This window comes from Hippocampus guttulatus, chromosome 3 (genome assembly GCF_054856545.1).
Source record: "Hippocampus guttulatus isolate MCC_2025c chromosome 3, RoL_Hgut_1.0, whole genome shotgun sequence".
Lineage (NCBI taxonomy): Eukaryota > Metazoa > Chordata > Actinopteri > Syngnathiformes > Syngnathidae > Hippocampus > Hippocampus guttulatus.
In genome coordinates this window covers 18,934,749-18,958,416 of record NC_141263.1, presented here as the reverse complement: position 1 = coordinate 18,958,416, position 23,668 = coordinate 18,934,749, and the positions used below count along the sequence as shown (strand labels likewise).

General features: G+C 42.6%; 1 protein-coding gene across 3 annotated transcripts in view; it reads right to left on the bottom strand.

Moving 5' to 3' along the window:
* The window catches only part of mdga1 (MAM domain containing glycosylphosphatidylinositol anchor 1), a 148,641-nt gene extending 126,319 nt beyond the window's left edge, over window positions 1-22,322 (bottom strand). For 2 of the 3 annotated variants that reach the window (XM_086107279.1, XM_086107281.1), the window contains exons 1-2: window positions 21,900-22,307; window positions 20,415-20,504 (exon numbers count right to left, since the gene is read on the bottom strand). In XM_086107279.1, the coding sequence (XP_085963405.1) occupies window positions 20,415-20,481 (67 nt within the window). In that variant the 5' untranslated portion in view covers window positions 20,482-20,504; window positions 21,900-22,307. Of the gene's footprint in view, window positions 1-20,414; window positions 20,505-21,899 lie in introns of all 3 variants that reach the window. The other variant, XM_086107280.1, reaches the window with a different exon arrangement.
* Between the last annotated feature and the right edge of the window lie 1,346 nt (window positions 22,323-23,668).

Below are 23,668 nucleotides of genomic sequence, written 5' to 3'. Positions count from 1 at the left end.
GTCAGACGAAAACCTCTAATGACTCGAAAGGGAATCCTCCAAAAACTCTCGTTACACTTAACTGAACCAGTTGAGCCTCTGAATGTCCCATGAAATCGGCAAATACTTTTTCACAATTGACTTCACTTCAGTCGCCTTCTCATGCTTGGGAAGAAAGTGATGATGAGAGCTGTTAAAATCAGACGCCGCTATGATTGACTTTGCAAGAACAACTTGATACAACCGAGTAATATTGATCTATACATGAGCTGCATATGGATCCCGCTTGGCGACAGCATCCTCACACCGTCTGGGTGTTTGGTTCACCGTTCAAGGACACGTCAGCGGATATCGTATACCCAGTTGTCAAGCGCGCTGACATAAAACGCCAACTATCTGGTAGAATGGGGGAAAACACAATTCACTATTAACATGTCCAATTTATAAGGGGAGATTTATTGAACTTGCGTGGGGCTCCTCGCTTACAATTATTCTTGCAGGCATTATTGTTATAAAAGAGATAAATTAAAGATGTCTTGTCAAGCTCAAGGACAACAACAGGGAAGAACAAAGAAGCCTCCGCAAAGCAACCGAAGGTGGTCGTAGCGCTTTTAAAAGCCGAGCCAGCGCACAAGAATCAACGCCTTGGCCGACAGCCGACGCTGCGGTGAAGAACATTTATATTGCATCAACAAGTTTCAAATCAATTTGGCACCAATAAAAGAACATATTTTCTTGGGCGTGTGTTCAAAGCTGCCAGTGCCAAGCTGAAATCGCAGCAATTCTACAAGTGGGATGAAGATAAAAGTGCAGAAAATCCCCAAACATGCACATTACAAAAAAAGAACACATCCCTGCGGTGGACTATTTATAACTCATACATGGTTTTATTTTTTAATCTGGAATATGTGGTGTGTTTCGAGTAGAGTGAAATATTTTGAACCCCTTGTCAGCTCTACAATTCAGTGTAACTTAATTTTCATGAACAATACAGTCTTTGTCATCCGCTATTCACAAAGGAGCCTATTGTTGTTGTTTTGTTCATTGGACTCGATCTCCAGTTACTCACTTGAAAACTGTCCTATTTGCTTTTCACAATATTGTGCCAAAGCCATGGCTAAAATTGTAAAGTCGTAATCGATGTCATGGAAGCATCCTGAAATGGTCCATCTTCAGTATTGAGCCAAGTTTAGCCTGTGTTGCTCGTAGAAATGAGGAAAGTCGCAGCTGCACGTTCATTTACTTACACACACACAATTCATGAACATTTTTTCAAATTCAGATCATTTGTGAGCCATTTGTTGTCACGGGTAATGTTGTAAGTGAAGTTATAAATGACGTTCAGTTGTTCTAGGTCATTGTTTATGCTATGATATACATTAGCGAAGGCGGCTGATATAGGCCAATGGTCACCAACATGGTGCCCGCGTGCGACAGTTTGCCCCCAAGGACCACATGAGTAACTTGCGAGCCTGTTCTGAAAATAGCCCACCATTGACGGGTCATTGTGTTATCCTAGAATTGTTCGAGAAGAGATTGTTTGAAAATAAAGTACTGGATGTAAAAATGTATCTATTTCCAACTTTGTTGAATCATTGCTGATAATTATTGCAAGAAATCATGAACCTGATTTTTGTCTTTACAGACAGATGAATTAAGTCATCAAAATGAATTAATAATTAATACGTCAATATTTCTACAGCTAACGAGAATAAGTCCTATCTAGAGGGATGGCTAGAACAAGCCTCGAAGTCCATGGGCTCTATTTTTGCAGACGACGCATCGGCAACATGGCACAAATGCTGGCGGAGCCTGATTTTCTCATCAGCGCAAGGCTTACTTTGCGTGTTTTGCAATTTGGCAGAGCGGCATCCGCCAAACTGCGCTGGCCAGCTCGGCAGAAGAAATGTATTGGAGATCCGCCTGGCCGGCTGACAATTTAGGTGGCAGAAAGTCAATCGGAACCTTAAGCCTGCTCTGACCAGGTTTCACACCGGCGCAGGGTAGGCAGCTGGTGTAACGTGACATATTTCATTCATTGTAATCTTAACCCCACCCTGTCCAAGGCATATATGTTCTTCCACCATGTTGAGATTCGAATGCACAACCAGTGTGCCACATTTAAAGGCTATATAAAACAAGCCGCGGCCCGGTAGTCCAGTGGTTAGCACGTCGGCTTCACAGTGCAGAGGTTCCAGGTTCGATTCCAGCTCCGGCCTCCCTGTGTGGAGTTTGCATGTTCTCCCCGGGCCTGCGTGGGTTTTCTCCGGGTGCTCCGGTTTCCTCCCACATTCCAAAAACATGCATGTCAGGCTGATTGGACGCTCTAAATTGTCCCTAGGTGTGAGTGTGGGCGTGGATGGTTGTTCGTCTCTGTGTGCCCTGCGATTGGCTGGCAACTGATTCAGGGTGTCCCCCGCCTACTGCCCGGAGATGGCTGGGATAGGCTCCAGCACCCCCCGCGACCCTAGTGAGGATCAAGCGGTTCGGAAAATGGATGGATGGATGGATAAAACAAGCCACTTTGATTGGACTCCCATTCGCAGATCCCTCGGCCTGTTCAAAATTACCAACATTGGGTCTAACCCACCTCCGCGTAGGAAAATAGAGTCCTGTCATCAAAGCAAAACATGAGTACAGTAACGGATTGCTTTCAAACGGTGTTTATCTTATTTTTACATGTTACTTTTTTGGGAAATCCATTCAAGCATCACTCGTGCTCTAATAACTTTCTGTACATATCGAACAATTACAATTACAGTTCTTACTGCAATTAAATGGGGCATCCATCAGGAGATATGTATTTAGGTCTTCAGTGCAAAAAAGGTTATTACATTTGATTCTTAATGTCATTGCATATATATCTACAATGAATTGACAGTTGACTGCAATCCTTTTACACGGCAGCAAATATGAGCATTTTAAAAAAGTGAAACTTATTTCACATAGTTCTAATTTAAAAGCTGTGAATTTGAATGCAAAGTTTGAAAAAATAGTTGTGAAAGAGTATCAGACAATCAACACCTAAACTGCGACAACTAATTTATTTTACTGTGTCAGGTATACAGTATTTCTAGTCCAGTCAATGCAATACAAGATGCACGTGTCAGCGCCTCTTAATGAGATGGGTGTTTAAACGACATTGCAAATGCACTGTCATATGCATTTTTAATGTGTCCTCTGTCAATGTGCTTTAATTACTATTTTGCATGCCCGGCTGATAATGGTTTATGACCAAGTGACACAGACCGTTAATGTAAACAAGTTTGTTACCATGCCCTTTGTCTTCATTTTAATCAAGTCTGCCTATAATAAATGCCTTACAACCAACTAGGCAAAAAGTCAAGTCATGTAAACAAGAACCTCATCAGTGAACAAACATAGCAGGAGTTTGAAATGCGTATCAAATTGGCAGCCCTGCGATCAGCTGGCAACCGGTTCAGGATGTACCCCGTCTATTGCCCCGAAGACAGCTGGGATAAGCTCCAGCATGCCCACGACCCTTGTGAGGTGAAGCGGATTCAAAAATGGTTGGATGGATGGATGGCCAGTTCCTACACACAATTACGTCCCGTCGTTTAGCCCTACGATCCCCCATGTCCTTATAAGACTCTCCATTCTTCGCCTCCGCCACCATCATCCTCCTCTGCCGACTTCCTCTCCACGGCCTGCTTCAGCACCCGGGGAACGTCAGCGGCGCTTTCAATAATTCACTTTCCCCCCACGAACAGGTTGTTTGCATCGCAGGGTGCTGCGGGCGGGAATGCAGAAGCAGAGGAAGAAAGAATGAAAAGATGGAACAATGAAGAATGAAGCAGAAGATAGATGAGTGCTTTAAATAGCAAGGCCAAAAGTAAAAGAGAGGCAGGATATGGTTGGAGGGTAACAACGTGGGGACCCATCTGTGACATCTCATTGCGGCCACTGTTGTCTGAACAGGTGGGATACCGAGAATGGAAGTATGCCATCCAATTAGACAACGCATTGAGAGAAGGCTCCCTGGGCACAGAGGGGGATCAGGAAGAGATGTGGACAGCCAGCTTGGGATGAGCCAAAGAAGCAAGAGGCCAGCTACCCTAATGCTGAAACGTTTGATTCTGCTCATTCCAAACGCATTGCTTGCTGATGTTGCACAGCAATGAGAAATTGTATCCAACGTAAAGAATAACAAGGACAAATTCTCAAACAACAGACACACGAAGAAAAAAACAACAGGGCTGTGTCCCTTGTATTTACTTTACTTGGCATATGTCATTCAAGACGAGGACAAAAGCAAGAGACTCCTGCAATGCCGACAGTGGAGTATAAAAGCGCGGCATCCAAAGGTAAGCCACAGCAACAGATTAAATTAATATACATTGTCAAATGCATATTACACAAAGGTGACCATGCCGAATCTACTTGACCAAGCAGTGGTTTACTACTTGAAATAAAACACCAGGTAGCACTACCCGATTATGCCAATGGAAAAATATCAACTTTCTACTTTATATGTAATATTTCAGGGACAGCGGTTACTAAAGTGGACAGCTTACCACGTTATCAGGTTACAGGGGGCATGATAGGGTTAATGCAGAGTTGTGGTTCAATAAATCTGCATAAATAAAAATTTGGTACATGTCGAGCTAACTTTCCCTGTCCTTTGTATCTGATGTGGGACAGTAGAGCAAAATTCAAAGACAACCCCCCACCCCCCTTTTATTACCCATTAAAATGAAATTATCTGACATGAGAACAGAAATGAAATTCTGCCTAGCAACAAGTAGCGACGATGAAGATAAAAAAATTCTCACAAATTTGGTTCAGTCGTGATTTGGTTGCGAAGTCTCATCATGAAACATGGCGTGGTTCAGTTCAGTACAGCGGCACAATTGAGTAATAAAGAACAGCAGACAGTAAGAGCTTGGTAGTTTACTTAAATTGTTGATCCGCCATCATTTTATTGACTGTGTTAAATTCCTTTAGGATGCCAGGATTATTTTTAAATCAATCTTTGTAACCGTTATTGACTCTGTTTTTTTTTTTTTAATGAACCAACGTTCGACAAAATAACAGGGAACAATGTTTAAAAATAGTTTTCCCAAACAAAAGTACTTCTTTCTTTCATCACACAGACTCATTGCTCCTGTTTCTTTTTCATTCGGGGAGCCTCCCGTCGATGTGTCTCGCTGTCTCCTGAGAAGTAATTCTTCTTTTAGCTTCTCCGGATGCCCTTTGCAATGTCGCTCTCACTGCGCCTTTGTCTGCTTTTAATTTGACTTTTCGTCCTGCTGAGCACCTTTTCTCCACAATATCGTAAGCTAGGTACCTGTCACTAGGAAGTGAATGGCACTTTGCTTGTAAAAGGTGGAAACTTCTGATGTAACGCACAATCGATCCATGCCTTATCTGATTCGAAACTTGAATTTTTTTTTTTTAAATGACAAAAATGCTGGCACACCTTTTTTCCATAGGACAGCAATGATATACATTTAAAGTCAAACTGGTCAAGGTCATGAGACTTTTAGAATTGAAATAAATATATAACCCCGGAATATACTGAAGTGATGACAACTAAAGAAAGTCTCTGACTATCTATTATCTATTATCATAACAATTGATGTCATGATCAAATAAATGTACCCAAATGCTTTCTGTGGAAATAGCATGTAGCTGATCGCAAGATGGCTATTAAATGACATACTCGTCAGAGGGGCTTATTCTGCTAAAAGTAAACACTAACACTATAGAAATACCTACCAGTATTGTGCCTATTCCGGTTTCACTGTATATGTAAATGTATAATATAATCTACATTTCAGTGATGGAAACCATGCAGTTGAATCACATTGAATCCATTCCTGGAAACATCCGCAGACTGATTCAATGCGAACGCTTTGACAAACAACAAGACAAGGTGTTTATGTTTGCCAATTTCCTCTACCCTGAAACAGTCGATCGCCGATGTGCATTTACTGAAGCACCCTCATTTGGTTTGCATGCCGACAGTGAGCAAAGAACCAGAATGCATAAAAATGATGTCATGACCTTGCTACTCAGAGGATGAGTGCGATTTAGCATGGCAAACACAACAAAGCACCATTCAACATATTCTTTAAAATTGGATCAAAAGTGACCAATTGCATGCAGTTTGCCCTAATGGTTTAATAGACGAACGCTCAAATTCACAAAGCGATCGAGTGGCTTTTGCATGGCGCTAGCTGATAAAAATGGAGCAAACAGAAAGCATTTAATTCACTAACTGCGCTGCCAAGCAGATTGTGTCTTGGTACACCAGCGTTATTTGCGCCCATTTAAATGAGCTAATATAAGCCACCTCAATTCAAATGAGCCTCATTGAGAACCGTGTAATTCAATAACACCAGCACTAATGGCCACCTGCTGTTTGAGTGAAGCAAAAAACGCTTGTATAAATCTGGCCCTCTTCTGTGAGCTTCAGAAAATAAAAAATTTACGACCATATTTTGGATTTTGTGGGCATTATATAGCGCCTTCCTCTCCATCGTCTGCCATGGTCGTGGTTTGCCATGGTGTTGTTGGTGCGCTCTATGTACTGTTCAGGTGGTGTGGCACCTGCATTTGTGCAGACAATCTGAATTGCTATTCATTCCCTTTGGCATCTATTTTAAGATGTGGACGATGCCTCTAATGTGAGGGAAGCTCATTATTTGGGCAAATTTGGGCTGTATTGCAGGAGTTAAAATTGCCCAAATCCATATTGGAAAACATCACAAAGTGCCCTCGACTGGCCACTGTACAGACTGCTGTCTTTTAATTTTGAGTATTACCGGTTTGAGCACTCTTCCTCATTATTTCCCACCCACCCTTATTTGACTGGCCGCTTGCTGCTGTTGCCTCGCTTGTTTTCCCCTGTCAGCCCTTCAGCTTCTGCTTCCCAACGGCTGTCTGCAGATTTCAGCCACAATTGGGCCACTCATCCTATATACGAACTAAGTGGAGAGGTGGGTGGATGCTCGCCGCTGAATCAATCGGCGCATGATGGCGAGGACCTGACAGCGAAGATAGAGATAGCGGCTGTGGAAAAAAGGTCCATGTTGCCGAAGAGAGACGAAGAATAATCTTGAGAAGCGTTGACAAAGATGAGAATGGACAACATTTATATATAATGTTAAGGAAAGAGAAAGAGGATTGTAGAGAAGGCGTTTTAAGACGTGAGATGATGGTAAATTGTTTCATCAGGGTTCGTGAAACCTCTTAAGTGAAGAGCCCCTGAGGATTTATAAGTCAGAAATTGACTAACATTTGCAGGGGGAAACCCTGGTTATGTACCTTCAATAACACTACGTCTCTCCACCCCCGCAGAGTCGAGCCGCTTCTCCTCCATATCGAGAGGAGCCAGATGAGGTGGCTCGGGCATCTGATTAGGATGCCTCCTGAACACTTCCCTGGTGAGGTGTTCCGGGCATGTCCCACCGGCAGGAGGCCCCAGGGAGAACCCAGGACACACTGGAGAGACTAAATCAACCAGCTGGCCTGGGAACGCCTCGGGATCCCCCAGGAAGAGCTAGAAGAAGTGGCTGGGGAGAGGGAAGTCTGGGCTTCCCTGCTAAAGCTGCTACCCCCGTGACCCGACCCAGATAAGCGGTAGAAGATGGATGGGTGGATGGATGGACTTTTTCCCTTTCCAACAGTAATGTTAATTATGTCAAGTATAAAATAGTGCCGTTATTTTAGATTTTGTTTTAAAATGTATTTATTAAGTGAAGTCGAGAAAGATTGTCTTTTCATTGTTTATGTAAATGAAATGACTCGTTTGTTTTGATTAAAATAATCATGGTAAGTCAAAAAGATTGTCTTTATTTTATTTTCAATCAAAACAAACTTTATTCCGAAATGTTACGGTTAAAAATGTACTTCCAAGTGGCTAAACAAGGTGTCATTTTTGTTCAGCTGAGTTATCAATATGTGCTCAGTGTTATTATTAGAGCAACTGGTACAATAATCTAGTTGCTTTTAAAATCAAGTATTCACTAAATAACTGTGCCAACACTTTGTGGATGATCGCTTTAAAAACGTTGGAATGGTGGTTTTCTCATCATAGATGAAGAAGTCAAAGGGAAAAGGTGCATGTGGTGTTCGGGACTTCATCACTTGTTGCATGTCCACATCCAGCAAATGGCTTTCAGATAAATGGTTGTTTTTCCTGCTTCCCCAATACTGTATTTATTTTGTGGGGCAGCAGAGGCCACTGTGTGATATTTGAGCTCATCGTCTCATATCATACAAAACCTACCCATCAAAAGGGGGAAAAAAAGGTGTGTAGTCAGACGTTGCGAAGCACTTTCAAACTACTTTATCCAGAACTCAAGCCCACTTGAAAACATCCATATTAAAACTTCAAGATGTTCAAGCATGTCAAGCACCAGTTTTAAGTCTTTTTCTTGACATGTGAAACTCGTCCTCTTTGGGTAAACTTAAGAAGAGCAGGTTGAGGAGATAAACTTCACTGAAACATTGCCAACAAACACCATCTCTATGTGAGATGTGAGATCCAATGGAGAAAAAAAAAACATGGCAAAGTGTGAGCTCAGAGAGCTCAAATCTCAAACTGAGAGAACGATTTTCTTTTTACTCAAAGTGTCATGGGTGAGGAAAGGGTGTGCAGCAGAAGGAAAGTGAGAGAGGCTGAATTATTGAGACCAGACGTGTGTCGGCGCATGAGGTACATTCACAGCGATGATGCCTCCCTGCTGTCACTAAGTTTAGATGGAGCCAGGAGCGCAATGTGGCTGTTTTGTTGCTCAGATTTGTGGTTTTAACAGGCTGCTGCTGTGCACTTTCAAAGTCACTGTTATAAATAAACAATACACCCACCCCCCAAAAAAACAATGGTTGTGGTGACTTTCTGTTTGGTCCATCAGGAGTTGCCGCAGCAAGTCACTCACTAATATTGTTTGGCACAGTTTTTCTGTCAGACGCCCTTCCTGTTGGAATTATCCGGGCATGGAGCCGGCAGTGGATGGGTACTGCAGCTCTGACCGAGAAGCGAACCACCATACTGCCATTGGCAGCAGAAGAACAAAACAGTATTATTTCTTATTGTGCAATTTTTATTTTGATTTTACTTTCTCTCACAGCATGTCACAGTGTCACACAACCCAAAGGAGAGATCCCACCGCTTTATAGTAGGGTTGGGCAATTAAGGGAGAGAAAAAAAGTTTGATATTGAAATCACGATTAAAAAAACTATTGTTCATTGATTTCAAAATGACTGTAAATATTAAATATTCACCCATCCATCCAATTTCCAAAGCGCTTTATCCTCACCAGGGTCGCGGGGGGTGCTGGAGCCTATCCCAGCTGTCTTCGGGCAGTAGGTGGGGTACACCCTGAACCGATTGCCAGCCAATCGCAGGGCACACAGAGACGAACAACCATCCGTACTCACACTCACACTGAAGGACAATTTAGAGTGTTCCATTAACCTGCCATGCATGTTTTTGGAATGTGGGAGGAAACCGGAGTACCCGGAGAAAACCCACGCAGACACGGAGAGAGCATATAAAAATGTTTTCTCGTTCCGAGGAGAGAAATAACAGAAAATAACAAAGAAGCACTGTCTTAAGGGCAATTATGAACAGAGCCTGCGTGTGTTATAGCTTATTTTGTAAAATGTATCTAAAAAAATTTTTTATTTTACATTTCACGGCCAAAGTTCAATCGTCTTGAGAATAAAAATAATTTGCTCTTCAAGAAAGGATAGAGCAGCATATAAAACAATGAGAATGCTTCATCAGAATAGTTTGGAGGGAAATATATCATATACTGTATATGATATCAATACCAATATATATGTTGAATACAGTGGAAAATTTGGGTGCACCTGACTTGTGTGCTGGAAAAAAGAAAAAAAATACTAGCCGCACTGGTGAAGCCCTTGCAAAAACTTCATTTACAGCCCCGCATCACACGCTTGCTATAGTAACTATAAGTAACCTGATACATTCAGGATACTTTCACAAGGTTGGGACTTGCGCACACACATACGCACACACACATACCACCATTCGATAAATTAAACATTTTTCTTCAATTATAATGTCTTTTTTTTTCAATCGTCAGGAACCAAAATGGAAATCACAATTTCAATTGTGCAGCCCTACCTTATTGTGATGCGAGTGGGGGTACATCGATCCATTGATCCATTGATTTTCAATTGCGCTTGTTCTCATTAGGGGCTGCGATGAGCTGGAGCCGAGCCATGATTCTACACCCTGGATTCGTTGCCAGTTGATTGCAGGGCACATACAAAAACAACTACAGTATTCCAGGGATGATAAACTGGAGGGCCGCGGGACACAGAATAAAGAACTCTGTGCCAGATTTTTAACGTGCTTAATTTGTCATGAAATAAGGAGGAAATGGGCCCCACCTGGCCGTGAAACATGACTGTCAGTCAACAGTCCAATTAGTTTGGGACACAGCAATGGGGGTTTATTTATAGACATGGCTGTAAATCAAAAAGCCCCAAAAAAAAGTACCGTAATGCACTGTCCAATTACTGTTGGACCTGACTGATTTGGTGAGCACCGAAAGGTGGCATCAAACTTGCGTGAGCGAGGAGGAGAAGACAAGACAAAGCAGAGGAGGGGACTGAACGTGAAGGACGTGAAGGAGAGCGAGAGTGACAGCGGGAGAGACGTGCGGGAGGAGGCGGGCGCTCTGATGTGAATCGTGTTCGCGCTGCTGTTCACAAGCATCCTGTCATCTTCATGAATAAGTCACATGCCAAATGCTCCCTGCCCTCGCCGCTCCATGCACGCCACCCACAAAACACACACAAGCTTCAGGAGCAAAGTTTGTTCAATAATTGGAATTGAAATAGTCCGTCCCTGCGTCAAACTGTCACCATCATCAAACTCTTTATTTACGGTAATGGCAAAAATAGGGGTAAATGGGGGGATTGTGGAAAATTAACATTTGAATTGCGTGTAAATATTTGGGTCTTTGACGTGCCTGCCCACACTTATTTCTGGAAGGGCCTGTGAGCGAGATGTTATGCATTTCGACCCCACAGTATTATCCATCCATCCATTCATTTTCTGAGCCGCTTTATCTTCACAAGGGTCGCAGGGGGTGTAGCAGGGGGGACACCACATAGAGACGAACAACCATCCGCACTCGCACTCACATCTAACGACAATTTAGAGTACTCAATCAGCCTGTCATGCATGTTTTTGGAATGAAACCGGAAGTACTTGGAGAAATCCCACGCAGGCCCGGGGAGAACATGCAAACTCCACACAGGGAGGCCAGAGCTGGAATTGAACCCGGTACCTCTGCACTGTGAGGTCGATGCGCTGACCACTGGACCACCAGGCCGCCACACAGTATTATGATAAATTACACTCGTTATTGGCCCATCAATATGTGTGGCGGTGTCAGCATCAGACAGTGCCCGCCCCCTCAAAACAGTCTAATCGGCAGGTGTGTAGGGTGTTCTATTATTCCTTGTTATTGGAGTCAACACATGGTAACTATTTTCCAGACTGAACAAAAGCATTTGCATCATACAATAAATGTATAATGGAATAAAAAATGTGCACGCAGTTTCTGCGCCGTTTTAACGACCAAAGGGGCTCCGCAGTAGAGCTAATTTGGGGCTCACAGTTCGGCAGGCAGGAAGTCATCCTGCCTGATCTTATCTCATGATTTATAGCAACTAATTAAATGTTGACGCATGTATTAATTACAAATGTGCAACCCTTTCATAAGTATTCTCTTGCAGCAGCTGTCCACAAGCTATGCCCAAAGACCCAAGCATATAAAAACCTCTTCAAGCTGAACCAGTAACACACTGTACTGCATGTAACCACCAATCCTAGCTCAAAGCTAATTTGTGTGTGCACCTTGCTGACACAACTAAGTTGAGAGCAAGGTGAGGGAATAAACTAGAGAGTTCATCAAAAGGTGAAAATACTGTAAGTGAACCCGTCGTCGTCATCTTTGTTAAAGGTTGTCCTCGACCAAGTCGGCAAGGAGAAATAGCAATGAAGAGTCCCAAACAAAAAGGAGGATAATAAAAGTCATCGCAATTCTGTTAGCAGTAAAATGCAAAAGAGAGAGAGAGCCTGCTTATCAAACTCCGACTTCTGACTTCCTCCAGTCTAACTCGGAATATGCCCTTCGATACATCTACCATATTGTATGTATTCATACATGCTGTCAGTGTAACTTCACTTCAAAGAGGAGTTCGAAAGTCAAGCGTGTTTGTTGATTAGCATCAACATTGTTAACCAGCGACTCTTCCTCAGACTTTTGCACGTTGTACAGTATTAACGTATGCCATGCATAACTCACCTTGTTAAAAACAAGCTCCTCGCACAAGTTAGACGTACACTTGGTGTCTCATGATAACATTAAGAAAACAATGAAAACTTTCCCAATGAGAGAATCTTCTTTGCTCTTCTTTTCATGTCGTCCAATTCCGATAAAACTACTGTGAGGGTGACATCCATGCTCATCCCCATGCTGGCTGCCGGTGTTATTCAGGCCAAGGAGCAACAATTTGGAATGAATCTTCATGGAAATTACACAAAACCTCATGGGGGATGTGTGTACTACTCAGTGTACTACTCTTTGTATTTATGTTGAATACATCTTGGTCGGAGCGGCCCGGTAGTCCAGTGGTTAGCACGTCGGCTTCACAGTGCAGAGGTACCGGGTTTGATTCCAGCTCCGGCCTCCCTGTGTGGAGTTTGCATGTTCTCCGCAGGCCTGCGTGGGTTTTCTCCGGGTGCTCCGGTTTCCTCCCACATTCCAAAAGCATGCATGGCAGGCTGATTGGACGCTCTAAATTGTCCCTAGGTGTGAGTGTGGGCGTGGATGGTTGTTAAACTCTGTGTGCCCTGCGATTGGCTAGCAACTGATTCAGGGTGTCCCCCGCCTACTGCCCGAAGATGGCTGGGATAGGCTCCAGCACCCCCCGCGACCCTAGTGAGGATCAAGCGGTTCGGAAAATGGACATCTTGGTCGGTCTACCCTGCTCCTCCCTGCTTTTTGGGGTCCTCCAACTAGCTACCACTTCATTAAACGTGACACTCGCAAAATAAACTATAATAAAAGCACCGTATTCAAGTTGAAGATCTGTTTTGTGCCTCCCCGATATGCTTCGTCACTTGAATGGAAGGAAGCACCTGTATTTAAGATAAGATAAGTAAAACCTTTATTACTCTCACAATGGAGAAATTCCTAATTCACAGCAGCAAAGTTATGAAAGGAAGAAGTAGAAGAACAAAATATAGGAGCTGCTGTAAAGGCAGCCACTCTCGCGGTGCCATCTGGATGTCAAAATAATTTGCTTCCTGAGAAGATATTCTCTTGCGGCCCAGTGCCCACCTGAAATGGCTACCCGTGGTGACCACCTCAGGCTGCCACTGGTGGAGGCGGAAATAAATCACAGCTCCCAAGACGTCACCTAAACTCTCTTATCCTTTAACCCAGGGTAGCAAGGCTAGTGTAAACCATGGTCAACATATCATTTCGGCCAGAGTTCCCAGGCTCTGCGGCTGACCCGCGGGTTAATAGAAACATTGTCAAGCTTTTATACGCGCTCAGCCGTAGACCGAGGAGGGGAGCGGAGCAAAAGGGAAGAATACCAGAGGAAAGAAGGATGACAGTGACGAACAATGGGCTGAGTAAGTGCCCAAAACAGGCAGCGAGCCATCGCGCAGCTTCTAAGCACAAAAAAACCTTTGGCGTAAACAACTTTTTTAAGCGCCGTGTGAAAAAAAAATATGATGGGAGGGGGGGCTGATGGCTATGTGAGGAGGGAGCACAATAAGAGTGGGACAAAGATAAATCAAGGCGGTGTCGAATGCGCTCTCATCCCCACCAGATGAATGAAATAATTTGGACTCAAATGAAATCAATAATACCACACAAAATTGCTTTGGCACAAGTTCCTCATTGCAACACGGACTACTGAAGGACTTCCAAGCCAACAACTGAGTGTCGGATAATTCGCCTTGCATAAGCCGTTGTTCATGTGCAGTTTTCTTGACGTTCTCGATATTGCTCCATCTTCTCGTTCTCCGTTCTTGGTTCTCCATTTTCTGTAAGTAGTTTGCCTGTGTTACACTTTCTTTTTTCACGATTGGGTCATCTTGTCATTTGATGACAATCGTATTTTCCTTTGCTTTCTGCAGGCACATTTGGTTTCTCTCGTTTTCTCCTGGTATGTCTACCCTCATAATTTGTCGGCTTTGCGCCACTTTTTGCTGTAGTAAATATATTATATTTATATGTATTTTTTCTATATCTTTATCTGAGTTTACATTTGCAGCCCGATTCTGTTCCGCAACCATAACGACTCTGAGCCTTAACCATGATCTCATTCCTACAAGTGAAAAAATAAGTTAACCACTGAATACTCTGCCTTGACAACAAGTGAGGACGTGTAACTGAGGGTATCTGAAGGCGTCAGGCCAATTTGATCTAAATCAAGTTCTCATTCATTTATTAAGATCATTTGAAAATTGAATGACTCAGTCATGCTGTTAGAGTGTTTCGAGGAATTTAGTGAGAATATTAATCACACCACAAATACCTATGTAGTTGGTAGTATCTGGCATTTTTGGCATTCAACGCTAAGTGCTGATTTTAAGGATAAATAAGGCCTTCATCGTCAACATTTTCAATTTTGACGATATTCAAATTTTTTATTTTATTTTTTTTTCGCCTGCACTTTTTTTGGGCCCTCCGATTTTTACGTGGACAGGCTGCACTTTTAAAATACAAGGACTCTCATTTAAAAATCCACAGATGGAAATGTCATTCAGGTAGAAGATGCAATTTGGGGAAGAATGACTTAATCGGGTTTGTGTGTGTGTGTGTGTGTGTGTGTGTGCGTGCGCACGTGCACGCATGTGAGCTAGAAAATGTTATAAGATTAGCATCTCAAGCTCCAGTCTGGTTCTATCGCCTTCTCCCCTTCCTTCCTTTCCTCTGCCTCAGAGCTGCAGATAAATTATAGATGCTTATTAGTAAAGGGCAATATTCAGCATCCCAAACAAACTGAGCGGCGATGGACATGAAAAGAGGAAGCAACAAAAAAAAAAAAGTGCTGATGGTGAGATCGTGAAGAGTTAACTTTGGAGGGGAGCCCGTGGCTGGGAAAGGAAAACCTGGAAAGATTTTTTTATTTCTAGGCCAACTGCAGAGTAAAGGGCCACAGGCCACTTAAATAGTGTATGTTCATGTACACAACACCTAAAAGCATACCGCTAAAAATTACAAGTGTCTTGTTTAGGCTCACTTTGTCTCTTTTTCCCTGCATTTGATGTAATAGCCATATTCCCAAATTGAATAAATGAATATAAATTTTACCCAAAATGCCCCGTAATATTACAGTTACGTTTTGAGTCACAAATTATGTTGCTGATGGTTCTGCAACTCGGCTGGGATACATGTTATTGAGTGGTTATAATCGGGCAAGGCATTTGTGGGGGGTGGCAGCAGTATTCACACTCTCTATTTCAGTCGAAGTAAAAATCCCTGTGTAAAAAATACTTTGTCGAAGTAGAAGTATGGATTCTAATTCTGTATTTAAAAGTTTTTTAAAAAGTGCAAACCCTGAAATATATTAAGGTATGAGACAAAAAAAATGTATTTTTATGTTTTGTCATCATCCATCGAAGTTTGAAAAGAGTCACAAGCCCATTTTGACAAAATAAGGAGTACGGACATCTTGTCTTCAAATGTAAGGACTAATACTAAAAAGCAGACAGAAAACTACAGACTGAAGTCAAGTAGTGTCAAGTAAAAACAATCGACTTAAGTAGAGCAATAAAGTATTTCTACTTTTTTCCTACACTGAGATATAATTGCATCCATTTTGGAACAAGGCTGTAACGTAACCAAATGTGAAGTGGTTACTTTTGCAAGGGAGGTTCATTTTATGTCCCGTAACAAGCACATCTTGAAGCATCTTGCCAACCCGTCGACAATGGCAGTTTGCAAATAAATCAATGCTTTAGTGTCCTTGTGAAGAGTGTTGTTTCCCACACTGCTACCCAATAACACTTTTGTTCTTCATTAGTGCGTGCGTGCGCGTGTGCGTGTGTGTGTGTATGTGTGTGTGTTGGGTTGAAGCAGTTGAAGAGTCAGTTCCTGTGTGACAGTCTCGAAGTTAGGAGAATCACCCCTAATCCTTCAGTAAATTGAGAGTTAGCACTTGTGGGTATCACTTCATGCGTTTAATGCCGGCGGATTATGTTCTATACAGATTAAATGGACAGGAAAATGCATAAATGCAATATGAAGTATGGGCGGGGATTTACCAGAAACTTTTTTTTTCATAATTTAAAAAAGTTCTGAATAAATAATTTTTGACTGTCAAAATACACAATGATTTAAAAAAAAACACACAGAACACTTATAGTGAAAAAAAAGCTTACTGTCATATTTTTTCTAACCGTCAGTTTGTCCTGAATACATTGGTAAAATTATCTGTTAAAAAAAAAAATCTCACGTCTCTGGCACCGTTTTAAACATTAAATATAATTTTAAAGAACCCACCGCGTCAGAGAAAAAACAACTCCATTGAGGGAGAAGGTGTGACGGACGAGGTGTCAATCATTTGCCATTCCCTCGTGGCCACGAGCCACAACCTCACACTGACCTCTTAGCTTGGGCTTCAGGAGCTATGCTGACACTGCCGGAAAATAAACCTGTAGAATTATTTTTTTTTTTTTTAAATGCCCAACCCTCATCGAGTGACATCCGGGCATAAATCTAGCAGTTGCTTAAGTGATGCGAAATTAGCAACAACTCTGCACGACTGGCATGTTCGTCACCTCTCTTTGATTTCTCATTGATTGGGTAACATTAACCCTCCTTTACGAATAATACTAACCAAAATAACCGTGGGTAACGTCAGCTTGTTTACAGCGCACATCAAATGTTGTTACAAATATGTTACATGTGTTCTATCAGCACACACATTTGTGACAATGTGACTTTCTGATGTTAATCTGACACCATGATGCCGCTGCAAGAGAAAGCGCGCTTTGATGCGCCAGTCCCTGCTGAGCCAGCCACACACACACACACACACGGGGGCAGAAGTGATGAACGCCTGCATATGTCCTCATGGGCTGACAGAGCCATCCAAAGGCACCTCAAGAGAAGACAACAGTAAATGAAGCTCACACTCTGAAATCCATCAGGCACGCTCACACACTTTGCCTCCCGACGGACGCCGCGGTCGCATCTGTCCGCCGCGGCGAGTGAGAAACAATTACGATGTGAGGAAAAAGACGCCTGCCAACGTTTTGGGCTCTCTTTTCCCTAGATTCTCCTCTCCTCCTGGTGACTTGTGATTGAGGTCATGGTGAAAAGATGTCTTCTTAGTATACGATATTCCCAAATTCACCGCCCTGAGAGGACCTGCGGAGGCTTCTCAATGCAGCCCGGTGACGCTCCCACAATGTTCGTGAGTGATTCATCCCTTTTTGTACCATGCACACATACACAGACCAAAAAGCTCTCAGAAATATCATGGACAAGAAAGTAACTGAGGCTGGTTTTGACCCCATCTGTGAATGTGTCACACAGCCCAGAGGACTGCAACACACTTTTTGTGAGCCACAAAAAATGAAAAAATGAAAAAAAAACAGCTCATCTATGAACTCGGAAGAAGCAGTTGCATAGCAAAGGAGCTGGCCCAAAGAAAGCAGAAGCCAACGAAGCAGCTGCTCAGGATCTCCTGGCCACCAGGGTGAGCCCAAAAAGCACAATGACTGTTTTTTTTTACATATTAAACTGATTAATTGTGTTGAATGTTGAATGATCAATCCAGTAATTCCAACATAAGGGAACAGACGTGCAACTTGTATGGCAGATGAAATTCTCTTTAGATTTAAACGCTGCTCTGAATCAGTGGAGGTGCCATTATTTGAAGCTTTTTGCACGCAACTGAAATTCTTCTCATCTTTCATGACGTTTTAAGAAAGCTACATGTGAGAAAATTTGAGTTGCATGGAGCAAGCAGAGGGCTTCTTATTTTTCGCGAGCGGACATGCTACAGCAAAGTCCAGATTGTCAGCGTTAACCCCGCGATGGCTCATGACAAAGCCGATCTTCCCCCACCGCAACTAAACAGACCTTGTTTACGACGGCTGCCACAATGCCTCGAACATCCCGGTCGGCGTATCCAAGGCGACGGATCAGCTCGAGTTTGTTTGCTTTGAGGCGGAACACATGGCCAGACCGTCACCTGTCACTGAGGAAATTGAGCCCGTGTCCCACACCAGCTCTGTCCCTCAACCACACCTGGATTACTCAATACTGAATTCATTGTGACTATTTGGACAGGTAAGTTCCTGAGCTATGAAAGTCTTGTGTGCCACGAGATGATGGAACCTCTGACGTTCAGTATAAAAAAAACAAAAACAAATGAAAGACAACCACCCTGAGAAAAATGCTTGCAAAGTTATATAACTCGTCAGACTCCAGCATCACCGTATAAAACATGATGCGTGAGGCTCATCCGCATTCCATATCATTTTCTACGGCCGTGATTCTCCAGGTGTGGTTACGCGGCTTCCCGCCATTGGTTTATGAAGAAGTGCAGAAATAAACGTTCAAACTCTGCAGGAGGTGAGAGTGGCTTGAACATTTTGATCCAGTGATTTGTTAAGTACAGTTCAGTTGTATTTAACTTTTTAACAAGTTTGTTTTCATGCATGTATTTAGGTACAATTTCAATTTCGCTCATTTATAATACGATTTAATGGATGTTGACTCTTTCTCTCCTGCTCTCTCACTGTCTATCTCCCTCTCTCACCCCCCCCCCCCCCCCCCCCCCGGCTCAGTCAGGGCAGACAGCCGCCCCACACTGCGTCTCAGTTTTTCCATGCGGGATTCAGTCGCTCTCTTGATGTGTGAGGAGCACGTCTCTTGATCTGTATATAAAGTGCTTTGAGATATCGTGTGTAGAATGAATATAATGTAGAAATAAAACCTAAGTGAAATTAATTATCGACGTGAACGCGTGTTTTGTTCGGTTTGGGTTTTACCAGTGAAAATGCGTCTTTTTCTGAGAGTGAAAAAAAGCACCTGTAACATTAAGTTACACCAAATAAAGGTCCTAGTGGCCATAGTTTGAGTAGAGTCGTTCTATTTCTAAAATGTGTTTCTAATCAGAATAAAATGGAACACGGCTACTTTGTAGAACAGATAAAGGAACGCCTATCCATTTCTGGAAACTGCACACCTTAAATGTGTAACAGTGTTTCTCTTTGGTGTTTTTCTCTGATTTGAACTGAATTTCTCAGAACTGGTTCAATTTTCACAGCATTGTGTCATTTGCACACATCCAAAAAAAAAAACATGTTCTCGTTTCTTTGGACAAGGTACAAATGGTCTGGCACATCCATGCAAAAGATTATGTGGAATGCTCTGCTGTTTCCGACATTGTCAAATCACGTTCATCAAAATAGTGACAAGTGTTGAATTGCCTCTCACCATACTTTGGCATGAATTCATCATAAAAGTCATTAACATGCAAAATGGTTGAACAAGTTGTCATAATATGGGAAGCATATTTCTATACATTTCAAGTGGCACTTTTTCTTCCCCAGCTGAATCTTGACTTTTTCGAAAAAAGGGAAATGTGCAAAGTGGTACAGATCAACCAGTTTTCTGAAATAGCTCATAGCAAGTGAAGATAATTCTTGTGATGTGATGTGGATGTGAATTTGCGGCGCAAAGTAGGAAGACTGTCTTGTGACTCCTACAGTGTTGCATACACAATTTTCCCTATGCAGCTCGTCCCATGTTCACATTTCTACTTTTTTTTTTCAAATTAGTTTTTCCTTTCGGCTATGCGCTGCCTGTCTTTTCTTTTCCGTATTACCGTGAGACGCTTTGTCAACAAATGTCGACGCAAGCAGGAAACGTGAACTGTGAATCTTGCCCGCTCTCTTACAATCAATCTTCCACATACGCAAAGGTGTAACTTTCAATTTATAATGCTGAATTTGTCCTCATAACTTAGGGGGCAGTTTACATCCGTTCAGAGTACACTGTTATTTTGGCAAGACGACAAAGTGATTTGACTGTTATCTGTGCGCAATGACACAAAGACGCCTCTCTCTCCGATGGCACTGACAGGTTCAGTGATGCGAATATTTACTTTTGAGAGATGTGTGAAGGATATTAAGAAAGACTCGAGTAAACTGTGTGTAAACTGGTTTGACAAATGCACTTATTGTTTTGCAAATTTCTATTCTGATCTGAGACGTACCCAAGCGAATGAGAAAAACTGCAATTTGCTGTTGATCTCCTCCAAAGCGACCATTTTCCACAGCCTTAACGAAACCACGAGACAACAAATGGCTTCTCAGTCCAAATGGATTGCTGGACTTGTTGACATACCGTTCAAATAATTTGCAAGACATCTCATTTCTTACCGTAAACACCTTGGCAGCGGGCAAGGGGATAGATGCTAGAAAACAACAAAATCCACAAAAACTCCATCTTCAGCTGTGCTCCGTCATAACCTAAATGAAGGAATAGAAAGGAAATCCTGTCACTTTTAAAAAGCTGAGTGATTTTTGTCTCACACACACACACACACACACACACAAACACACACACGCGTGCACACACACACGCGTGCACACACACACAAAATGAAAGAACTACTACAGTAAACCTTTTTGGCCAATTGTTTTTGGGGGGTTTTTCATTCTAAACCTTTAAGCCGTGAAAGTAATATTCCCGAACAAGCTCCCACTACACGGCCTACAACATTTCATTCAATTTAAAGGGCGGGTAATTCAATCACAAATGGTGGATTATAGGAAGCTTACAAGCAAGGCATGTTAGCGCATCAGAGACGGACATGCATTGTATTTGGGAGCACTTTTGCGTGACTGTCCTCTCGTCATTGTGAAGTAGGTCCAGTTCAGTACCGGAGCTGTGGATTGCAGTAATCATAGGGGATGCCGTGCACTTAATGCACACACACAGACATTTGCTATAATCAAAAGAGACTAAAAACATGAACATCCTCAAATGACATTAGACTTGCACAAGCTATAGCATCTTCATTTTTGGTTGAAACTGTCAGATGTGTAACCATTTTAACATGTTGAGCTGTTCCTAATATTTTGAGGCTATAAAACGTAACAAAAATATTAGAGACCCACTTTACGATGCAGTCCAGTTCCCAATGAGCAAAACAGTAGTGAAATAACCATTACTATGACCATACGTGTCATATAAGGAGTGCCCTCGTAATTCATCGGAAAATTATTTCTTGACTACACATCGTGTAGGTTTGCTCAACTATCTATGCCAGTGGCGTATAGGGACAGGCAGAGCAATTAAATCCTCTTCCACTAGATCGCAGTCATAAACCTGCGTATCCACATTTTGTTTGGTGGTGTCCCATGAGATTTGTTTCTTTAATGTAAAATGTTTGACTTGACTCCAAATGTAGGGAAACACTTTTACAAAGGCATTTTTGTGCATCCACTTCTTGAATAGTAAGTGTGCAGGTGTCCCTAATTATGATTATGTGACCAGAGGTTTGCCTGTTACTTCGCAGCTTCTCACTGTTGGAAATCTCCAAAACTGGAGGGTGGAAATACTTTTCCTCAACGAAGTTGTAATGCAAGATGATCAAAGTATTTTTTAATTACTGTAAAATATTCATGCGAGTTTCAAAATAGCACTGCACGACATGACGCCAGTTTATTATCAAACGTCGTGTGCTTCTCATTTCTGGTGAGGGTAATCTCCACCCCCCTGCCCTCCAAAATAATTTTAAAAGCATGCAAAAGTGCGTGCAGATTCATGTTGCACATAAATCGTTCAGGAGGGGTCTTGGATAAAAACGTATGTCCACTAGTCAGTGAGTTCACTGGTGGCCGCGTGCCCGTCTACCTTACCTCGGTGCGGTCTTGTGGGTCAGCCACCTCCCCGGCGCAGCGCGCTCTCGCGGACTCCGCTCACAAAATTCCACCGCTGCCGCTTCTGCGCCACGAAAAAAAAGTTAGAAATCCTCCCGGAAATCACTTGGATGACTTGAAAGAAATCCCCTCAGTCGTTTTGACACTTTCACACCAGCTCCAATCCAGGCTGCCAAAATTCAAACCAAAAAAAACCCCCCAAAACAATAAAACCACTTCTCCTCACACAGTCCTCCAATTGTTGTGCGCAATGGACGGTGTAACTCTTACAAGGCTTGTGTGTGGCTGTGGGTGTTGGGGTGGAGAGGCGTAGACCTCCGCTCTGGTGAGGAGGCTCAATCAGAGCCGTGTCTGTGGACTCCAAGTGATGCTGGCCAAGTGCGAGATGTGCGCTGACTGAGAACGAGCGCGCCTGTCTGTGCGCAGAGAGGGAGAGAGAGAGGAGATGGAGAAATAGAGAGAAGGAGGAGGAGAGAGAGAGTGAGAGAGAGATGGGGGGCGGGGATAACAGAGCCCCCACAGTACTGAGGAGCCGAGGAACAGGTTGTCCAAAAAGAACACTAGTAGGTAGCTCCCCAATGGGTCGCCATGGAGTGTTGTGCAACACTTGGGAGGAGTTCAACGCCAATTAAAAACGTAGAAAGTTTTTCTTTTCGCCCCGTTTGGGATGGGGGACATAAGTGTGTGTGGGGGGGGGGGGATAACTAGTAACCCCTCGCCTGTGACAGGCAGTAGCCAGGCACACTGATGACGTCCTCCCCCTCGCTCTGTTCCTCCAGAGAGTGGTGTACTTACATGTTGGTCCACAAGAGGGCCCACTTTCAGCTCAATACACATTCAGCTGGACTTGGAGCCTCCTCAACGCACACCTTATTTGGTACACTAGCGGCACAATACGAGAGCTGTGTAAGTTGAGGGATTCGTTGTTTTTAGCGGATAGCTCTACTTTACGAACGGCAAAAGGAGAGATTGAATCCTTTAAATACAGTTTTATTAAAAGGGGGGAATGCGTCTGCAACGCAGCACGTTCGAGAACTCAACTCTCCTCGAAACTAAAATCACTTCCTGCTTCTCTTCAACAGCCAATCAGAACCTATCAACATAAAAAACATGTCTAAGCAATTATTAAACAACAGAATATATGAAAGAACATGAAATAATATGATGCTCAAACATAAAATGATAATAATTAATAATATAACATAAGCTTACAGCTGTATAAAATATCAGAGGTACTGATATGTCTTGTTACTCCAATTTACAGTATATTTATACACAGTTTTCACCGATTCCATCCAGTGATGTCTGAAATTCAGCTAATGTGACAACAGTCCATGTCCCAAGTAAGATCAAACAAGCGTTTAATGTTTTGAGCATTGTGGCTTCAATTATTTTGGATAACATATACAAATGAAATGCAGTTGAATATGACTCGTAAGCCAATGAGCAAGGTCCCTACCTGGGAGGTCAGCCATATGTTCATTAGCAAGAGAAAGGGAGGGATATTCAACTATTTTTCAAATCTATAATTCAAGGTGAACACATTGAAGTTATGCTTTATGTTAAATACAATGCATGCAGACTAGAAAACCTGGAACTCAAGTAACACATAAAAAGCAACATATTCAAAGTAAAATGTATTGCACTGGAGAGTGTTTTTAATATTTTTAGTTATGTAGACACATAATTGGTATTAAGATGTCCAGATGTATGCGACCAGGTTATTATTGTTGCTTTGATGTGGACTT